The sequence below is a fragment of the Sebastes fasciatus genome, chromosome 11 (genome assembly GCF_043250625.1).
Source record: "Sebastes fasciatus isolate fSebFas1 chromosome 11, fSebFas1.pri, whole genome shotgun sequence".
Classification (NCBI taxonomy): domain Eukaryota; kingdom Metazoa; phylum Chordata; class Actinopteri; order Perciformes; family Sebastidae; genus Sebastes; species Sebastes fasciatus.
The window spans coordinates 2,634,862-2,656,560 of NC_133805.1; the positions used below are offsets into that span (position 1 = coordinate 2,634,862).

Genomic DNA, 21,699 nt, shown 5'->3' on the forward strand with positions numbered 1-21,699 from the left:
TTTTTTTTTACCGTCCCGTAACCGAAATACATATTTTTTTACCCTCATGTAACAGATATTTTTTTTGCTATTTACAACATCTAACATAAATATAAATTTTATTTTACCATCTTGTAACATAAACACATATTTAAATAATTAATGTAAAATAATAATTTATTATTATTATTATAAAAAAAAAATATTACAATAAAAAAATTAAATAAAAAGAACGCCTGTCCTGGAGGATGACTCGTCGAACAGATCAGGAGCTCTGCTGCGTGATGGCAGGATGTGAACGTGACCTTTCTCACTCTGTGTTAAACACGTGTTTACGTGTCTTTGACTCTCGGTGAGTCTGTTTTGGCGGTTTCTGAAGTTATGTTGAGGCGAGGCGGCTGATTCCCCTCGCTGTCTGATGTGGTCGGTATCGTGAGCAGTAGCGTCGTCCTGAGACGAGACTGACCCCAAATTCACACCAGAAAACAATCGCACCTTATAAAAATGCCAAATATTTATTGATTACAATGCTATAATATTAATATATTAATATTAATATTAAGGTTAGGGTGCTTTTTGTTCCATAATATTATGAAATCGATACTTTTGACATAAAGTAAGTAGTCTAAATCAGATTTATGCTCCGGTAGCTTCTAACGAGACATTTTTATTATTATTATTATTATTATTATTATTATTATTATTATTATTATTATTATTACTGACCAAACAATAATCATTTAATGTAAAAATAATTTAGGTGAATCAATGATGAGTTCTATGTTGCAGTGTTTCATTACTACTCGTACTACAACCAGCTACTACCAATAATAAGAATAACAATGTTATTTCTCTTATTTTGTAAAGACCTCGTGTTTAACGTCACCTGTTCTTCTGGACCAATCACATCTCGACAGCGTGTTGGCGTCCAGACAAACGGACACAATAACAAACAGCTCTGATATTCAGTAACGAGTCAGTCAGCTGTGATTTCAGTCCTTAAGTCCCTGATGTGGAGGCAGGCTATGTCCTGGACCTCCTGCTGGTTCTGGGATCAGATCCCCTCCAGGCCTCTTCATCTCTTCTCTAAAATCCCATTTCCGTGTGCCGTGTCGTCGTCCTGCTCGCCTCTGATCTGCTCTCGGCTCCAAAATCCTCCCGTTCTGCCACTTTCTCCTTAACCCTTGTGCCTCACTTTAAAAAAAAATGTTGCTCCGATGTCCTCACGCCGACCTTCAGCCGGACGACTTTTCACCTGATTTCACTGTCGCAGACATATTTCCAGAATAAAATCACGCGAGCTCTGTTAGAGTTGTGGCGTGCTCTCCCCTGATCTCGATTTGTTTAGTGTAAATGTTGGACGCACCAAGCCGGCATCAAAGAACTTGCGGCGATGAAGGCCACAAGTTGCGTCGCCTCACGACGCCTTTGTCGCAGGCTAAAAAGTTGCACTCGAACACACCGCAAAGACGACAGCCGGCGGCCGACTACCACGTACGTTCTGCGCCTTAACGTTAGTTTTTACTTTGTACTGAAAGTTCAGGAAGGACGGATGGATGAAGTCATGGAGACACGTTAAATAAACACTCAAGTTGCTCCTCCATCTCTGAGCTCCATCTCACTACTACTTTAGGCTTCACGTTTAGCATTAGCTCATGCGTTAACCGCGGCTGCCATGACGGCGGCGGTGGTCGTCCTTCCTCCTTCAGTCAGCTTGGTTCTCTATCGGCTGTCGTTCTTTCCCACGTGACGGCGTCATCGGCTGTCTTCGGGGATCCCCACACACAACAGGAGATCCTATCGTAAATATTCAACATGTTTAATATTTTAAATCGGTGCGGCGAGTATGAACCTCCGAGCCGATCGGGGGATGTATAAAACACTCTACCTCACACCACAGGAACATCTGGAAAGATCATCTTTTATAGAACCATCAAACAATCAGGACTTTGCTGACGATCGTCGAGAGGAATCAGGACCAAAATCAGCTTGATTCTGGTGTAGTGTGGACCAGACGTTAGGCTCTTGCGTCACATCACATCCGTTGGATTTCCCCCCCAAAAAACTGGCCCGGGTTCCATCCATCCATCTTCAACCGCTTATCCGGGGTCAGGTCGCGGGGGCAACAGCTCCAGCAGGGGACCCCACACTTCCCTTTCCCGGGCCACATTAACCAGCTCTGACTGGGGGATCCCGAGGCGTTCCCAGGCCAGAGTAGAGATATAATCTCTCCACCTAGTCCTGGGTCTTCCCCGTGGCCTCCTCCCAGCTGGTCGTGCCTGGAACACCTCCAAAGGGAGGCGTCCAGGGGGCATCCGTACTAGATGCCCGAACCACCTCAACTGGCTCCTTTCGACGCAAAGGAGCAGCGGCTCTACTCCGAGTCCCTCACGGATGACTGAGCTTCTCACCCTATCTCTAAGGGAGACGCCAGCCACCCTCCTGAGGAAACCTATTTCGGCCGCTTGTACCCGCGATCTAGCCCTCATGACCATAGGTGAGAGTAGGAACGAAGATTGAACGGTAGAACGAGAGCTTTGCCTTCCGGCTCAGCTCTCTTTTCGTCACAACGGTGCGGTAAAGCGAATGCAATACCGCCCCGCTGCTCCGATTCTCCGGCCAATCTCACGCTCCATAGTCCCCTCACTCGCGAACAAGACCCCGAGGTACTTGAACTCCTTCACTTGGGGTAAGGACTCATTCCCTACCCGGAGTAGGCAATCCATCGGTTTCCTGCTGAGTTTTTCACATTAAAAGCGGTCTACAGGCTGATAGAGGAAACCCAGGAAGTCGTGGGAGGTCTCATTGTATCGGTTACAACCTATAAAACCTGTTTTATAAGTGTAAAAACGTACATACAGTCCCTTTTTAATGTTGGGATGTTTTTCTTCCCACACGTCTTCGTCTGTGCTAAACAGACAGACGTTACTGCCTCAGGGGGTTTGAACCCCCGCCCCACCCCGCCCCGCCCCCGACAGACAAGGTGTTAGAGCCTCAGGTGCAGCCTGTGTGTTTGTAGGGCAGTGCCTCAGTGTTGGGACTATTTCCAGCTCCTTATTAAGTGAGTGCTGCAGCTCTGTGGCTCAGCAGGACCAAACACAGTCAGCTCAGTCTAAATAAAGTCGCTGTGCTGCTGCTGCTGGTCACGTTCCTGCAGACACACCAACAGCTCAGGACGCCTCCACGCTGACGACTCACGTCTGAGGACAGGGGTTACGTGTTTAAACAAGGGCTGTCAAACGCTTACAATATTTAATCGCACATTATTAATCTGTTCAAAATGTACCTTAAAGGGAGATTTGTCAAGTATTTGGAGTCACAGGGAAAGGAAATGTGCCACATGCAGCTGTTTTTATTTCGGTGGTTTGAGACGTGGGAGCGTTGTTGTTTCGTTGTGACTAACTTCTGCACTCGCTGTTCCACCTGTTGAACGCTGCTCTGGTATCTGATGAGCTGATGGAGGACGTGCAGGTGTGATTGACTGATTGCACATCTCACTCTGCGTTGTTTGCTGTAATAATCTTTGCACGTGTTTGTTTCCAGTTAGGACTGTGTGTTAGCTCAAATACTTTTCAGTTCTGCTTTTAAACCCACAGAAAGTTTGCAGACTAGAGTTGACAAAATCCATTAGGGGTGGGAAGTATAAAACATCACATGTCCCTTACAATTTAAAAAGAAAATACCACTAATTTGTGAGGGAAATGTTTTTTATTCTTTGATTTTTGGGTTGCTGGATAATAAATAATTCCTGAATATTTGACTTCAGGACATCTCTGACTACATACATGCTGGAAATCAAACATTTTTACTGGATTCATTTAGAGATTTTACAAAGTAAAAGTCCCTAGAAGTGTGTGATTGTACTTCTTCCCCATGGTCTAGTGTAAAAAAAAGTGAACAAAAACCGCAAAAAAATCGCAATACATATCAAATCAGCAACAAAGTATTGTGATAGAATCGAATCTGGAGTTAGGTGTATCGTCCTAGCCTTAATAAACAAACAATAAAATAAAAAATAATTAAAATCTAATATAAACTATAAAATTAAAACAAAAATAAAAAATAGGATTAAATACATAAAACTGAAAAAATAAAACTATAAAAATAAATATACAAAATCTTGTTACTAAAATAAATATATAATAAAATAAAATGTTATATAATAAATAAAATAAAATACATATACTGTTACTAAAATAAAAACATTACAAATATAAAAATTATATATATATATATATATATATAAAAAACAAAATAAAAAATAAAATACTGCTACTAAAATGAAAATATAATAGAATATAATGGCATATGAACAATAAAATAAAATACTGTTACTAAAATACAAATATAATTCAAAGAAAATAATAAAATATAAAGCAACAATAAAATAAAAAATATTTAAATTCTAATATAAACTATAAAATTAAGACAAAAATAAAACTATAAAAATAAAAAAATTAAATCCTGTTCCAAAAATAAATATACAATAAAACATTTTTATATAATCAATTAAATGAAAAATAAATAATGTTACTAAAATAAAAACATTTAAAAAAAATTAAAAAAAATGATATATAAACAATAAAATAAAATAATCTTGCTTAAATAGAAATTAAATTAAAAGAAAATAAAAAATATATAAACAAACAATAGAATAAAAAAATATGTAAGCTCTAATATAAACTCTAAACTCATGACAAAAATAGAAAATAAAATTAAATGCAGAAAAAAATAAAACTAATAAATAATAAAATACCGTCACTAAAAAAAAAAGATTTACAAAACTACTTGTATAAATCTAGATATCAAGTTATATGTTGAATACATAATTATATAATAATAAAAACGGCTAAAATAACCCTCCCAAAGGGTGGCAGGTGACTCCGTGTTTTTATATTCTTTTTAAAGCAGCCGTCTCACCCTATAACTCGCCGTGGCCTTCAGCTACAGCAGCCTGTAATTAACATAAATAATTAAGTCACGTTTCCCCTCGAGAGCAGTGAACTGCTGATCGGAGCAGAGAGCGGTGACGTGTGTTCATCCATCAACACACCGCAATAATAATAATAAAACTGCTGGTGTGCGTGTGCGTGTGTGAGAGAGTGTGTGTGTGTGTGCGTGTGCGTGTGTGAGAGAGTATGTGTGTGTGTGTGTGGGTGTGTCTTTCTGTGGTCAGTGTTTCCAAACCCTTTTTTTCTGCCACGACATACTACTAAAAAAATCCAGCAGTCACCCCAGCGTCCCAGTAACCAGTAAATAAACTACAGCTTGTCCGTATAAACATGAAGCTGCTGGCGGCGATGATAAACCTGCAGCTGCTCTCAGAGGAACTACACACTAACTTAGTTTATGCTCTGAACCCGTGACAGGTGATTTTACTTCAACAAAACACATCAACTTGAGCTTTATAGCCCCTCCCTAACTGAGACGAAATAGCCACGACTCAGACGTCTGTTACATGCAACAGCTGCAGCATCAACTATTAAAAAGAAAGTATAAAACCTGGGTATAATTTTGCCGTCTATTTTGGATTTGCACCTTATTGATATTGTATATTTGCACTCTTTCCCTACTTTATACTGCAGCCGCTGCACAATAATGATAACTGTGCATGATAAAATATTAAAGGTTTCGGGCTGGGACGATACACCTGTATTGGGGTTCAATATTACAATTTATTATGATTTTTGTTAACTTCTTTACCACTAGACCATGAGAAAAGTTGAATCATACACTTCTAGGGACTTTTACTTTGGAAAATCTCTAAATGAATCCAGTAAAAATGTTTGATTTTCAGCATGTATGTAGTCAGAGATGTCCTGAAGTCAAATATTTAAGTCATTGTCAGGAATTATTTATTATCCAGCAACCCAAAAATCAAAGAATAAAGACATTTCCCTCACAGATTAGTGGTATTTTCATTTTAATTTATAAAGGACATGTAATGTTTTATACTTCTGGTGAATATAATCCAATCAATTTTATTTCCATAGATGTATTTTGTATATACAGTTCCCTTATTTTGAAAACCTGATGTAGTTACTACTTCCTGTAACTTCTCCAAGGTGGTCTCTAGCTCTCCGTCAGCTCCGTTCTCTTTATCCATCCATGGTCAGCTCCATCGGGGCCGTTTCAATGCAGAGAACAGAAATGTCAGTATCTGGGTGCTCTACAGTCGTAGCGTCGGCCCATTTGACCACGGAGCTCGACCGCCACGTTACCGCGATACGATAACGTTTCCTGTCCGTGACAGAGTTAGCATGCAGCTTTAGCTCTGCTCTGTCTAGCTCTGCTTTTCCTGTCAATGTGTGAAACCCAAAGTGTTTCCATCCTTTACTGGATGTGTAGTGTTTACCACGCTGGATTTAACATGGGAGGGTGCAGGTCGTATCCACGCTGACCCTCCAACGTTTTAGACTCTCTGAGGTTTGTTTTGGTTGATGGATACGGAACGGATACGACGTCATGTTACTCAGACTACCACAATAAAAGCGGTAACTTCCTTCTACCTCCACATAGACTCAGATGAAGCAAAAATGTCACGGTCACGCCAACACAACAACCTGCTCTGAGTGGCGTCGAGGTCCGCGGTGCTCAGAGTGTGTTGTCAGAGGCCGATGTGCCCTGAAGGAGGCCACAAGCCAAGAGGAGCATCCATGCGTGTTAAACAAAACACTCACACATACACAGAGAGAGGAGGCTGCCAGCAGACTGCAGGGAGGTGAGGAGAACAGAAGGAGAGGCTAGAGAACAGAGAGGATGCTGGGAAGGCGTGGGCGGGGCGCTCTCGGATGAAACAGAAAGGGAAGAAGGGGATGGGGGGGACTCTGTTTGGTGTACAGTCTGGATGGCAGTGACCTTTGACTTCCATCGCAGTGTGATGACATCACTTGTTCTTTGTAGAAATGAGCTAGAAGTTAAATTGGCAGGTTTTCAATGGAAGTTTTGTATTGTGTTTTAATCATGGATGTATAGAGAGAACTGGATCCAGCGTGGGAGGCGGGGCCACGGTCATTCCTATGAGAGTTGCTCAGTGGAGCATGAAGCCTAAATGGCTCGACTTCCATCTGGTAAAGCACCCGGATCTTGGCGGAGTAGCGTCCGAGATGATTGGCGGAGTAGCGTCCGAGATGATTGGCGGAGTAGCGTCCGAGATGATTGGCGGAGTAGCTTCCGAGATGGTTGGCGGAATAGCGTCCGAGATGATTGGCGGAGTAGCGTCCACTTGGTCACATGACTTGGTCACGGGGTCCCAACGTCACGCCGTCGTCACGGCTTGGCGCTCCAGCCTCGGTCTGGGTCTCACCCACATGAACGGAGGAAGGGAAATAACTCTGGATTCAGCTGTTAGTGCGCTTTACAACTTTAAAAACAACATTTTTTAAATAAGGGCTATTAGAGTGTTCGTACTGGGAAGTTGATTCACCTAAAAAAAAAAGATCCTCTGAGTTACAGACGTCTCTTTCCCAATGTTAGTCTATGGGAATAAGTCTTTTTGGGCCTGATGGCATCACATGACGGACACGGAAGTTGCAGTACCGCCGTTTGGCCGCTACGGAAGTCCGGATCGACGACCGTTGCTCTTTCCCGGGGGCTTGATTTTAATATTTTAATCTGGGACAGCTACACATGATGACGACTAAAAGTCGACGTCATGTCAACGTTATTAAGCTTCAGATGATTCGGTACAGCTGTAAACAAAGTGGTGACTCCTTACCTTTGAAGCGGTCATATAAAGTCTGAATATGTGTCCATGCCTTGATTATTTATATTCCTTTAGTTCATCAAAACGTTTTTTCATAAAAAATGAACCCAAGTTGTGAATATTGTCATGTTTAGTCTACTAAGAAATAAGCAAATGAAAGCCCAGGCTATTAATTGCCTTCTGTGGATCTCATGTTTTTGCTCCTTTTAAAGTTTTTTGCGTTGGTTAAACAGACTTATTGTAGTTATTATAATAATAATAATAATAGTGTGATGGTTCATTCTGCAGGCGTTTCAAAGAGGCTGATTCTTCCTCCTCTGATCCTCCTGTCCTTTATGGTCGTCGTCCCCCCCGGGTCTCCTCTCTCCATTTGTATTCATGCTGATGGAGAATCTGGTTTTCCTGCATATTAAACTGAGCTGTCATATCTGCAGCAGCTCTCTGCCGCGCTGAATAATGCATCCGCCTTTGTGTTTCTGTGTGTTTTAGAGAGACAGACTGAGAGATGAAAAGGGGGGGAGAGAGAAAGAAATGTGAATTTTGTTAACATGATCCGTTTCCATTATTAAACCGATCCTTTATGGGAAGAGAACTTAAAGGACAAACATTAGATTTAGTTTCTCTGTGTTGGATTAATGAAGAAAGTTACAACCTTTAAGCCTTTTATCATATCAAACCCCGCAAGTTTCTTTTAACGTCACTAATTTCTTTAACGCATTAACACAACTTGTGATTTTTAGGTTGTATCGGCTCAGTTTTAAATCTAGAGTGAAGATACTGGTATCGTAGTAAACTATAAAACCTGATGAATTCATCGGTACCAACCAGGTCAGACTAGCTTGAAGTGAAGGAGGCTAAATAAAGCTCCAAACTTACGCTTAATGTTGGCAAGGAAAAACTGTCATGTCCATTTTCAAAGGGGTCCCTTGACCTCTGACCTCCAGATCAGTGAATGTAAATGGGTTCTATGGGTACCCACGAGTCTCCCCTTTACAGACATGCCCATTTTATGATAATCACATGCAGTTTGGGGCAAGTCATAGTCAAGTCAGCACACTGACACACTGACAGCTGTTGTTGCCTGTTGGGCTGCAGTTTGACATGTTATGATTGGAGCATATTGTTTTATGCTAAATGCAGTACCTGTGAGGGTTTCTGGATCAATATCTGTCATTGTTTTGTGTTAATTGATTTCCAATAATAAATATATACATACATTTACATAAAGCAGCATATTTGTCCTCTCCCATGTTGATAAGAGGATTAAATACTTGACAAATCTCCCTTTAAGGTTTGTTTAGAACAGATAAAAATGTGTTATTGATCACGGTTAAATATTTTAATCAGTTGACATGTATATATATATATATATATATATACATATACATATATATATATATATATATGTATATATATATATGTTTATACAATATACAGTAACATATACAGACGTAGGCAAAATTGTTGGTACTCTTCCGTTAAAGAAAGAAAAACCCACAAAGGTCACTGAAATAACTTGAAACTGAGAAAAGTAATAATAAATAAAAATTTATTGAAAATTAACTAATGAAAATGAGACATTGCTTTTGAATTTTGGTTCAGCAGAATCATTTAAAAAAACTAACTAATGAAACTGGCCTGGACAAAAATGATGGTACTCTTAACTTAATATTTAGTTGCACAACCTTTTGAGGCAATCACTGCAATCAAGTGATTTCTGTAACTCTCAATGAGACTTCTGCACCTGTCGACAGGTATGTTGGCCCACTCCTCGTGAGCAAACTGCTCCAGCTGTCTCAGGTTTGAAGGGTGCCTTCTCCAGACTGCATGTTTCAGCTCCTTCCACAGATGTTCAATAGGATTTAGATCAGGGCTCATAGAAGGCCACTTCAGAATAGTCCAATGTTTTGTTCTTAGCCATTCTTGGGTGTTTTTAGCTGTGTTTTGGGTCATTATCCTGTTTGAGGACCCATGACCTGCAACTGAGACCAAGCTTTCTGACACTGGGCAGCACATTTCGCTCCAGAATGCCTTGATAGTCTTGAGATTTCATTGTACCCTGCACAGATTCAAGACACCCTGTGCCAGATGCAACAAAGCAGCCCCAGAACATAACCGAGCCTCCTCCATGTTTCACATTAGGTACAGTGTTCTTTTCTTTGGATGCTTCATCTCTTCGTCTGTGAACATAGAGCTGATGTGACTTGCCAAAAAGCTCCAGTTTTGTCTCATCTGTCCAAAGGACATTCTCCCAGAAGCTTTGTGGCTTGTCAATATGCATTTTGGAAAATTCCAGTCTCGCTTTTTTATGATTTGGTGTCCTCCTCGGTCGTCTTCCATTAAGTCCACTTTGGCTCAAACAGCGACGGATGGTGCGATCTGACACTGATGTACCTTGACCTTGGAGTTCACCTCTAATCTCTTTGGAAGTTGTTCTGGGCTCTTTGGTTACCATTCGTATTATCCGTCTCTTCAATATGTCATCAATTTTCCCCTTGCGGCCACGTCCAGGGAGGTTGGCTACAGTCCCATGGACCTTAAACTTCTGAATAATATGTGCAGCTGTAGTCACAGGAACATCAAGCTGCTTGGAGATGGTCTTATAGCCTTTACCTTTAACATGAAGGTCTATAATGTTCTTTCTGATCTCCTGAGACAACTCTCTCCTTAGCTTTCTGTGGTCCATGTTCAGTGTGGTACACACCATGATACCAAACAGCACAGTGACTACTTTTCACCCTTTAAATAGGCAGACTGACTGATTACAAGTTTGAAGATACCTGTGATGCTATTTACAGGACACACCTTAGTTTAACATGTCCCTATGGTCACATTATTTTACATCTTTTCTAGGGCTACCATCATTTTTGTCTAGGCCAGTTTCATTAGTTTGTTTTTTAAAATGATTCTGTTGAACCATAATTCAAAAGCAACAGCTGATTTTCATTAGTTCATTTTCAGTAAATTTTTATTCATTATTACTTTTGTGAGTTTCAAGTTATTTCAGTGACCATTGTGGGGTTTTCTTTCTTTAACGGAAGAGTACCAACAATTTTGCCTACGTCTGTATAAGACTTCAAACCACAGCTATACAAATATGTGTATAATTACACCTGAAGTCAAGTACTTCAGTAAATAGAGAGGCGTCACACTTGTGTTATTATTCGTGTAATATCCTGAGTTTCAGAGCTGTATTCTGGATTAAAGTTGATTAACACCTCCAAGAATGAGGGTAATGTGAGCAGATCTGGAACACTTGAGAGTAGAAAGTATTCATTGGATTAGTATTCTGCAGTATTATTAGTACTATGAATAGATTCTGCTCTGCTGCAGTGGGGGAAAAAACAACCCAAATCAAACATGGAAAAAGCAGGAAAGAAGAATATTTTAGGCTCCGGCTTGGAAAACAGAAAGTCATGGAAACCTTTAGAGGAGAAGTTGTAAGCTGTGTGTGTGTGTGTCTGGTGGTATGCTGCCCTCTGCTGTAGATGTGTGGTGGTGTATCTGAATATTTCTGCATACTGGGGTCCCTAAACAGTCTTGAATTACATAAATTGTGTCTCACTGTAAAGCTGAGACTCTGGTGGATCCAATGAGCCCAACTGTATTCATGTGTGATGATGTTAGTCCCCATAGGAGACATTTCATTGACCTCACTGTATAGAATGACCTGTGGTGACCTCTAGGATAATCACATCCTCATGAAACTTTACAGCCACAAACTAGAGACCTAGAGCATTCAGAGGATGGATGGATCAAACTAGAGACCTAGAGCATTCAGAGGATGGATGGACCAAACTAGAGACCTAGAGCATTCAGAGGATGGATGGATCAAACTAGAGACCTAGAGCATTCAGAGGATGGATGGATCAGACTAGAGACCTAGAGCATTCAGAGGATGGATGGATCAAACTAGAGACCTAGAGCATTCAGAGGATGGATGGATCAGACTAGAGACCTAGAGCATTCAGAGGATGGATGGATCAGACTAGAGACCTAGAGCATTCAGAGGATGGATGGATCAGACTAGAGACCTAGAGCATTCAGAGGATGGATGGATCAGACTAGAGACCTAGAGCATTCAGAGGATGGATGGATCAGACTAGAGACCTAGAGCATTCAGAGGATGGATGGATCAGACTGGAGACCTAGAGCATTCAGAGGATGGATGGATCAAACTAGAGACCTAGAGCATTCAGAGGATGGATGGATCAGACTAGAGACCTAGAGCATTCAGAGGATGGATGGATCAGACTAGAGACCTAGAGCATTCAGAGGATGGATGGATCAGACTGGAGACCTAGAGCATTCAGAGGATGGATGGATCAGACTAGAGACCTAGAGCATTCAGAGGATGGATGGATCAAACTAGAGACCTAGAGCATTCAGAGGATGGATGGATCAGACTAGAGACCTAGAGCATTCAGAGGATGGATGGATCAGACTAGTCTTTATTATTTTGCAGTAAGTAGTCACTATCATATAAGTGTGCTGGATGGTCTGACCAGCTGCTGTCTGCAGTTTACTCATACATGTACAGACAACTATCATTTTATTGTGATACTAAAGAAAACTTCAAAAGCGTGATGATTCTGCAGCATCTTCTCTTCTATAATTTCTAAGTTTATTTTGGATCATCAGAGATGATGATATTCTCGGGAAGAGGAAGTCACACTGACTGATGTCAGCATGTGTTTCAGTGCAGTATCTCTGCCTCCCCGTCAACTCTCTGGCATCCTCCTGTGGACGCTCTAGTCGTTGTCCTGCTGAATGTCCACGGGGCCGGGGTTATCTGAGCCATGTTCAACCCTTCTGTTTGTCAATTCAAATCAGTAATCAATACCCGTCTGATTAAAGAGAGAGGAGATGATAGCGGCATCATCAATGTGTGCAAAAATGTCCCAGACAGATGCATGTTTTTGGGGATCATATGGTGTAAATATAGTATACAGAGCATTTCCACCTTTATAAAGTGTTAAACTACGTCATGCTGTTACGTGAAGCTGTAATATAGCCGACGCCAAAACAGAGATTTACAGAACCTCATCATTCAATATGAACCCTTTTTCCTCTTGTCTGTCTACAGTACTCATTTATATGGTTAACCCAGGTTAAGGGTATTTTCTTTTTTTCTTGTAAAGTTGTGACTTTATTGTGTAAATCTCAGATGTTGTTTCCCTCAATGTGTCCCTAATACTCCGTAGTACATTGTCTCTTTGGCCCTCACTGCATTAGACTGATATACTATATACTTAGACTATAAACTGTGTTACCTTCATCACAATGATCACATGTTTTGCAGCTCCTTTTGATAGTAAAGGTTGCTGACCCCTGGGTTAACCCTTCAGCCCTGGTTGATCCCTCGGTGTGAATGAGGTATTACAGACCATCATAACCAAGGTTAAAAAGGAAGTTAGCCGGTCCAGTGTGGACATGCTCTCGTTGTGATGGACTTTGTCTCTTCCCCAAACATTTTGTTGACCTCCTTTGTAAAATATTACTTTAATTTATACGTCTAGATTTTTTAGTTTTTACATCATTTATAAAAACACAAATACGTGACAGAGCATGGACACAATATAAATAAAGTGATGTGAGCAGTGGAGTCCAGCAGGGGGAGCCACCTTAGTGGTGTAAATAACAGAGTGAGATGAATGATAAGGAATACATGAAGCATTATAAGCCTCATGTTAGACTTTAGACCACTTTCACTGAGAACCTGAGATGATCCTCTAAGTATTACCTGATGCCACAACCCAGGGCCGTACCAGAGACCCGGGTCATGCCAGGTCCATCTGCACAAAGATAGAAGTCCACACAGTGTGATTTGTGTGTGTGTGTGTGTGTGTGTGTGTGTGTGTGTGTGTGTGTGTGTGTGTGTGTGTGTGTGTGTGTGTGTGTGTGTGTGTGTGTGTGTGTGTGTGTGTGTGTGTGTGTGTGTGTGTGTGTGTGTGTGTGTGTGTGTGTGTGTGTGTGCGTGGTGAGCGATGTGTAAAAAGCAGCAGGGTAAATTTAGAAGAAGGCCATTACATCTGAACCTGTCAGCTGCTATCACTGTCACTGCAAACACTCAGTCTGCACTGCTGGACTGCACTCTCTCTCTGTCTGTGTGTGTGTGTGTGTGTGTGCATGCGTGCACGTGCGTGTGCATGCAGCCTGACTCAGGCTTTGATAATGAGGCGCTTCTTAAACAGCAGCAAACCCAGATGGAAGCTAATTGGTGCAAACTGTCCAAAAATGTAATTCACTTTAATGGGAGCTTCTTCTTCTTCTGAGGCCCGTTTGAGGTCGAAACACAAACAGCTGAACTTCCATTGAAATGTCCTGCTCTCCAGAGGATGAACCCTCTGTATATTAACCTTTTTAACACTATACCATGGGGTCGGCAACCTTTACTATCAAAAGAGCCATTTTACGCAAAACAAGTACAGTGAGGGCCAAAGAGCGAATGTACTACGGAGTATTAGGGTCACATCGAGGGAGATTCTGAGAATAAAGTCAGAATATTACGAGAAAAAAAAGTCAGAATATAACGAAATGAAGATGCTAGATCTGTGAACTTTTTGCAAGTTAATCATAAACACACTGGTCGTGTAGATATTAGGGCTGTCAGCGTTAATGCACATTTGTTTATCCGCCACTAATTTCTTTAACGCAATCAATCTTTCGGAGGTTGTCTCAGTTTTAAAGCTAGAGTGAAGATAGATGTATGAAGTCGATGAATGAAGATTATTGTTATATTACGACTTTTTTTCTCGTAAAGTTATGACTTTATTCTCGTAATATTACGACTTTTTTCTCGTAAAGTTTTAACTTTATTCTCGTTATATTATTATTTTTTTCTCGTGATGTTATGACTTTATTCTCGTAATATTATTTTTTCCTCATATGATTTCTTTTCGTTATATTACGACTTTATTCTCGTAATATTACGACTTTTTTTCTCGTAAAGTTATGACTTCTTTCTCGTAATATTCTGACTTTATTGTGTAAATCTCAGATGTGTTTTCCCTCAATGTGGCCCTAATGCTCCGTAGTACATTGTCTCTTTGTCCCTCACTGCATTAGACTTATATACTATATACTTAGACTGTAAACTGTGTTACCTTCATCACAATTATCAGATGTTTTGCGGCTCCAGACAGATTTTGCTCTCAGAGTGACCAGATTGGTGCATTTAACTTGAATATTCCTGTATTTGATATATTCTAATTATTGCATGTCAGTTTCTTCCAGTATTGTGCAGCAGCGCTAAAACAAACCTCCCTGTAGCCGACACCTCGTCTAATTTACATTTCCCCCAACTGTTTTTTTTTGTTTTTTAGTCTAAGCTGTGTGTGGGTAGATTTTAATATTTGCTCGGTGTAATTACTGTCACATGTGGCTTTAAATGAGCAGCGGTCCTGTTTCATACAGAGCCTTTGACTCATTTTAATGTAATATAACGACACCGAGCTTCTCTTTCTTCTTCCTCCTCACTTCTCACATTTTCTCTCATCCCGTCTTCACCCTGGATGACTAACTCTCACCGACAGACGGTGGGTGGATGTGTGTGTGTGTGTGTGGATGTGTGTGTGTGTGGATGTGTGTGTGTGTGTGTGGATGTGTGTGTGTGTGGATGTGTGTGTGTGTGTGTGTGTGTGTGTGGATGTGTGTATGAGTGAGTGTGAAACAGTCCAATTAAAAGCCAGCAGAGAGACGAACAGATAAAAGTGACGGACCGACTCACTTCTGTAGTTTTTTGGTCGTCAGTCTCGGGAGGAATCGTCTCCGCTTCCTGTCGTCTCCACCCGGGACGCACACACTGATCAGATAGGTGGCGTTTCCTCTGCTGACTGTCTCCGAGGGAGGTTGTCCCCCCGTCCTCCGTCCGCAGTCTGCAGAGGTTGTTGTCCTCCTGCAGTGCCGGGTTCAGACTACACGTTATAATTAGATTCAAATATTTAATCACGATTAATCGCAAATTAATCACACTTTTTGTATCTGTTAAAAAAAGTATTTAATACTCTTATGTATTTTTGGATTGTTGTAAACTGAATAAAAATTGCGAGTCATAAAAATAAATAAATATATAAATAAATATAATACAAGCTGCTAGATGCTAAAAATATGTCTAAAAGCTGTTTTAACCTCTTTTGAAAAATTGGATAATTATGCACAATCTGTACTAATAACTATAACGGCATTATAGAGCTGCTGGTTTCCTACTGGTCAGTCATTATAGAGCTGCTGGTTTCCTACTGGTCAGTCATTATAGAGCTGCTGGTTTCCTACTGGTCAGTCATTATAGAGCTGCTGGTTTCCTACTGGTCAGGCATTATAGAGCTGCTGGTTTCCTACTGGTCAGTCATTATAGAGCTGCTGGTTTCCTACTGGTCAGTCATTATAGAGCTGCTGGTTTCCTACTGGTCAGTCATTATAGAGCTGCTGGTTTCCTACTGGTCAGTCATTATAGAGCTGCTGGTTTCCTACTGGTCAGGCATTATAGAGCTGCTGGTTTCCTACTGGTCAGTCATTATAGAGCTGCTGGTTTCCTACTGGTCAGTCATTATAGAGCTGCTGGTTTCCTACTGGTCAGTCATTATAGAGCTGCTGGTTTCCTACTGGTCAGTCGTTATAGAGCTGCTGGTTTCCTACTGGTCAGTCGTTATAGAGCTGCTGGTTTCCTACTGGTCAGTCATTATAGAGCTGCTGGTTTCCTACTGGTCAGTCATTATAGAGCTGCTGGTTTCCTACTGGTCAGTCATTATAGAGCTGCTGGTTTCCTACTGGTCAGTCATTATAGAGCTGCTGGTTTCCTACTGGTCAGGCATTATAGAGCTGCTGGTTTCCTACTGGTCAGTCATTATAGAGCTGCTGGTTTCCTACTGGTCAGTCATTATAGAGCTGCTGGTTTCCTACTGGTCAGTCATTATAGAGCTGCTGGTTTCCTACTGGTCAGTCGTTATAGAGCTGCTGGTTTCCTACTGGTCAGTCGTTATAGAGCTGCTGGTTTCCTACTGGTCAGTCGTTATAGAGCTGCTGGTTTCCTACTGGTCAGTCGTTATAGAGCTGCTGGTTTCCTACTGGTCAGTCATTATAGAGCTGCTGGTTTCCTACTGGTCAGTCGTTATAGAGCTGCTGGTTTCCTACTGGTCAGTCGTTATAGAGCTGCTGGTTTCCTACTGGTCAGTCATTATAGAGCTGCTGGTTTCCTACTGGTCAGTCATTATAGAGCTGCTGGTTTCCTACTGGTCAGTCATTATAGAGCTGCTGGTTTCCTACTGGTCAGTCGTTATAGAGCTGCTGGTTTCCTACTGGTCAGTCATTATAGAGCTGCTGGTTTCCTACTGGTCAGTCATTATAGAGCTGCTGGTTTCCTACTGGTCAGTCATTATAGAGCTGCTGGTTTCCTACTGGTCAGTCATTATAGAGCTGCTGGTTTCCTACTGGTCAGTCGTTATAGAGCTGCTGGTTTCCTACTGGTCAGTCGTTATAGAGCTGCTGGTTTCCTACTGGTCAGTCTTTATAGAGCTGCTGGTTTCCTACTGGTCAGTCATTATAGAGCTGCTGGTTTCCTACTGGTCAGTCATTGTAGAGCTGCTGGTTTCCTACTGGTCAGTCATTATAGAGCTGCTGGTTTCCTACTGGTCAGTCATTATAGAGCTGCTGGTTTCCTACTGGTCAGTCATTATAGAGCTGCTGGTTTCCTACTGGTCAGTCATTGTAGAGCTGCTGGTTTCCTACTGGTCAGTCATTATAGAGCTGCTGGTTTCCTACTGGTCAGTCATTATAGAGCTGCTGGTTTCCTACTGGTCAGTCATTATAGAGCTGCTGGTTTCCTACTGGTCAGTCGTTATAGAGCTGCTGGTTTCCTGCTGGTCAGTCGTTATAGAGCTGCTGGTTTCCTGCTGGTCAGTCGTTATAGAGCTGCTGGTTTCCTACTGGTCAGTCATTATAGAGCTGCTGGTTTCCTACTGGTCAGTCATTGTAGAGCTGCTGGTTTCCTACTGGTCAGTCATTATAGAGCTGCTGGTTTCCTACTGGTCAGTCATTATAGAGCTGCTGGTTTCCTACTGGTCAGTCATTATAGAGCTGCTGGTTTCCTACTGGTCAGTCATTGTAGAGCTGCTGGTTTCCTACTGGTCAGTCATTATAGAGCTGCTGGTTTCTTACTGGTCAGTCTGTCTGTAGTCATGTTGTTATTGATCGGTGGTCTGATTGATACCTGAGGCCTCATAGTTACACTGATTCTCCATTTTAGTTCATTACTCCTCTTCCTCATCTACTCCCCTTTTCTCTCCTCTTCCTCCTCCTCTGTCTCTTCCTTTCCCTGTTTCTCCTCCTCTTCCTCTCTCTCCTCCTCCTCTGTCTCTTCCTTTCTCTCAGTTTCTTCTCTTCCTCTCTTTCCTCTTCCTCTTCCTCTGTCTCTTCCTTTCACTGTTTCTCCTCCTCTTCCTCTCTCTCCTCCTCCTCTGTCTCTTCCTTCCTCTCAGTTTCTTCTCTTCCTCTCTCTCCTCCTCCTCTTCCTCTGTCTCTTCCTTTCCCCTGGTTAACATCCTCTTCCTCTTCCTCTCCTCCACATCACTGACTCTGTCCTACATCACTCTACCTTCCCTGAGGATACACCCCCACTCTCTCTCTCTCTCTCTCTCTCTCTCTCTCTCGTTTCCGATGAGTCATGTGACCAACCTCTCTCGCCCCCACCCCCCTCTCCCTGGAGACCAATCACACCCCCACAGAGGAAAGCTTAACACACACACACGCACGCACGCACGCACGCACACACACACACACACACACACACACACACACACACACACACACTAAACACAAGGACTGTCGCTCGCCCGGCTCTCTTCATCATCACCACTCTGTCAGTGTAGAGAGAGGGAGAGAGAGAGAGAGAGGGAGAGGGAGAGAGAGGAAGAGGGAGAGAGAGAGAGAGAGGAAGAGGGAGAGAGAGAGAGAGAGCGGAGGCAACAGGGAGAGAGGAGCAAAACAAGAGAACGAGGGAGAGAGGAGTCAAGGCGACCGCCTGAGAGGAGGTCAAGAGGGAGAGGAATATATTCTACCAGAAGAAGAAGAAGAAGAAGAAGAAGAAGAAGAAGGAGGAAGAAGAGGAGGAGGAGGAGGAGGAGGAGGGGTCAGCGGAGAGGAGGAGGGGGGAGGTTCTCCCTGAATGAAGGAAGAGCTCTGGGAGTCGTTTCCTCCCCGCCGCGATGGAGCGACGCGAGGAATGAGGGCGGATGGTGAGAGCAGGGAGCAGCAGCAGCAGTGGAGGAGGAGGTGGAGAGGATGGAGGTGGAGGCGGAGGAGGAGGTGCGGGGGAAGCCACGGCCGGAGCCGCCGGGCGGCGCGGGAGGAGCCGGCAGCGCTCCCGGAGGAGGCGGCTGTCGGCCAACTGCCCCGGCGCCGACAACATGTCCCCCGGCACCAAGAAAGTGGAGTGTTTCTCGCCCATGCTGTGCCACTGCAAGGTGGCGTGCACCAACAGCACCATCTCGCTCATGTTCGGCTGCAAGGTGGGTGGAAACATCTGGAGCCGCCGGAGGGAGATCCTCGGCACAGTTCGGGGCTTCACGTGGGTGGGCGTGTGTGAGGTCACGGCGTCGGGGTGCAGTTTGTTTATAAAGCTCTAATTACAAGAAAGTAGAAGGCAGGGTTGTGATTCTCACTGAAGGGAAAGATTGTTGTTAAAATGCTTAAAGGACTGAACTTCATCTGGTTTAGTGTCAGAATCTTTCACGATTAATGGATTGGTATGTAAAAGTGCTCGTCTTCAAGTTGCTTATTTTGTCCAAAACTTGAATAAAGTCTGTTTTCTGTCAGATAAAACAAAAAAAAGCAGCAGATCTTGGAGGAGCTGAAACTAGAGACGCTTTGGAGCTTTTGCTTGAAAACTGACTCCAACGATTAATCGATTATTGAAACTAGGGATGCACCGATATTTCAGGCCGAGTACAAGTACTTACATTTGGGTACTCTCCGATACCGAGTACCGATACGAGTACTTCTCTGTGCCTAAAGACCCTCGTTAACAGCCAGCTGGAGGGTGTGAGCGACACACGGCAGGCTGGGGAGTCCCGCATACGAGGCGGTGCGCCGCGACCGGCTCTAGGTCGGCTTGGAAAAGCTCGGGGCGAAGGTGCTTCCCGGGGCCGTGGACAAAGTGCTCGCCGTGCCCTCACTCCCCGCCGGGGAGGGACAGGGCCCCCTGCTCCCGATGCGGACTGTCCTCAGTGCGCACCAAAACCGCGTTGCGCCCCCCAGGGTGGGGCTCAGCCCACGTAAAAGGCGCCAGGGGTCTGCAACGATGTCTGCGACACAGCCGACCCGTCTTGAAACACGGACCAAGTGTAACGCACGCGCTAGTCAGAGGGTGCAAGCAAAACCCCGTGGGGGGTGAAAGTGAGGGCCGGCACCCGCCGGCTGAGATGGGATCCCGGGCCCGCGGGGTCGGGCGCAAAACCGGCAGTTTTGAGTTAAATTATAATGTCTTTGTTTTATTTTGGTAGTTTTGTTGTCCGTCATATCTGTCAGAAATTTTGCCTAAATTCGGCACATTTAAAAAAAAAAAACATTTTTAATTTGAAGCGGCAGACTTTTCCTCTCTAGGACTCTGAAAGGGCAGGATCCTACACTTCCCATGGTGCATCATGATTGTTGTTGTTTTTTTTGTTAAAGGCAGCGTCGTCCCCACAAAACATTTTTCTGTTCAGGTAAACTAGAATGTTGAAACACTGAAGTTAATCAGAATGGTCGCTGATCCTTTTTCTTGAATTTGAATTGTGGGTCTTTTCTATCAGTAATAACAACATCAAGTTCATTTATGATATTTCTGAACACGGTGATGAGCAGTTAGACAATCAGACGCTGTGATTTAACCATTAAGGCAAAGTCGTTTTTGGGGTAAAAATTGAAGCAGCAGAAGCCGAGATATCCTGATTTTTTTTGTCCATAGTTCGGAGCAAAATCCCAAAACGCCACTAAACGGTGTGTTGAAAAATGTAAAACCTGTAAATTTGTCCATATTAACACGCAGCGTTTTTCCACCAACACAACCTCTAACACATTCACAGAAACAGGTTTATTTAAAAGTGGTGCCAGAGCAGAGATGGACTGACACTCAACGAGAAACAAAGCAGAGAGGAGATCTGTGTGGGTGAGACAGAGAAACACTGCAGGGCAGTGAACGCATCACAGAGAGAGAGAGGAGAGAAACATGTGATACAGAAACACAGAAGAGCTGAGAATCACAGAATCATTTCATTCAAACGACCAACATTCAAAAGCAGATTGTGCTGCAGCTCTGCGCCTGTCAGACAGCAGCTGAGGGGGGAAAAGCCCCGTTAACTCGTTGTCACCGAGTGTTTACCGTTTGACCTGACGCGACACGATAGGCCGCCGCGATAGGCCGCCCGCGCCGCTTATCATCTCTGCCTCGGTGAACCGGCCAATCGGAAGCTCTGATTGCAGCGGCGCTGAGGCGTGATTGGCTTGTGGGGGGGGGGGGGGGGGGGGGGGGGGGGGCGTTGGTGGCATGCACGTGCATGTGTGGTCAACATGTGCTCTGCAGGGAAACACCAACGAACTGAAACCACATGAGATCTCCTGATGGAGAGAAGCTGAATGAGTGTTTGAGATAAGATAAACATTAAGGTTGATGCTTCAATATTTCTGACTGCTTTGGTTCTCTCATTAATCCAACAATCCAAGAGATATAGCAGCACACCATTCAGAACGGCAGCACTTCAACTCTACGGGATTAAAGGACATCTTTTTTACATGCAAGCTTTATCTATTTATTTATTTATTATAAAATCTAGTCTGTCAATCGATTAAAATAGTTAATCACGATTAATTGCAAATTAATCACACATTTTTTATCTGTTCTAAATGAACCTTAAAGGGAGATTTGTCAAGTATTTAATACTCTTATCAACATGGGAGTGGACAAATATGCTGCTTTATGCAAATGTTTATAGTTTAGGGCTGTCAAAGTTAACGTGATAACGCGTTAACACAAATTTGTT

At 42.9% G+C, this 21,699-nt stretch overlaps 1 protein-coding gene across 30 annotated transcripts in view; it reads left to right on the forward strand.

Annotated features, from left to right (window-relative positions):
* dlg1b (discs large MAGUK scaffold protein 1b) overlaps positions 1-21,699 on the forward strand; it is a 142,989-nt gene that overhangs the window by 45,904 nt on the left and 75,386 nt on the right. The window contains exon 1 of one of the 30 annotated variants that reach the window (XM_074649946.1): positions 18,537-19,188. The exons of the other annotated variants lie outside the window; for them this stretch is intronic. Coding sequence (XP_074506047.1) covers positions 18,913-19,188 — 276 coding nt within the window. The 5' untranslated portion in view covers positions 18,537-18,912. Of the gene's footprint in view, positions 1-18,536; positions 19,189-21,699 lie in introns of those variants that run through there. 30 annotated transcript variants of the gene reach the window in all.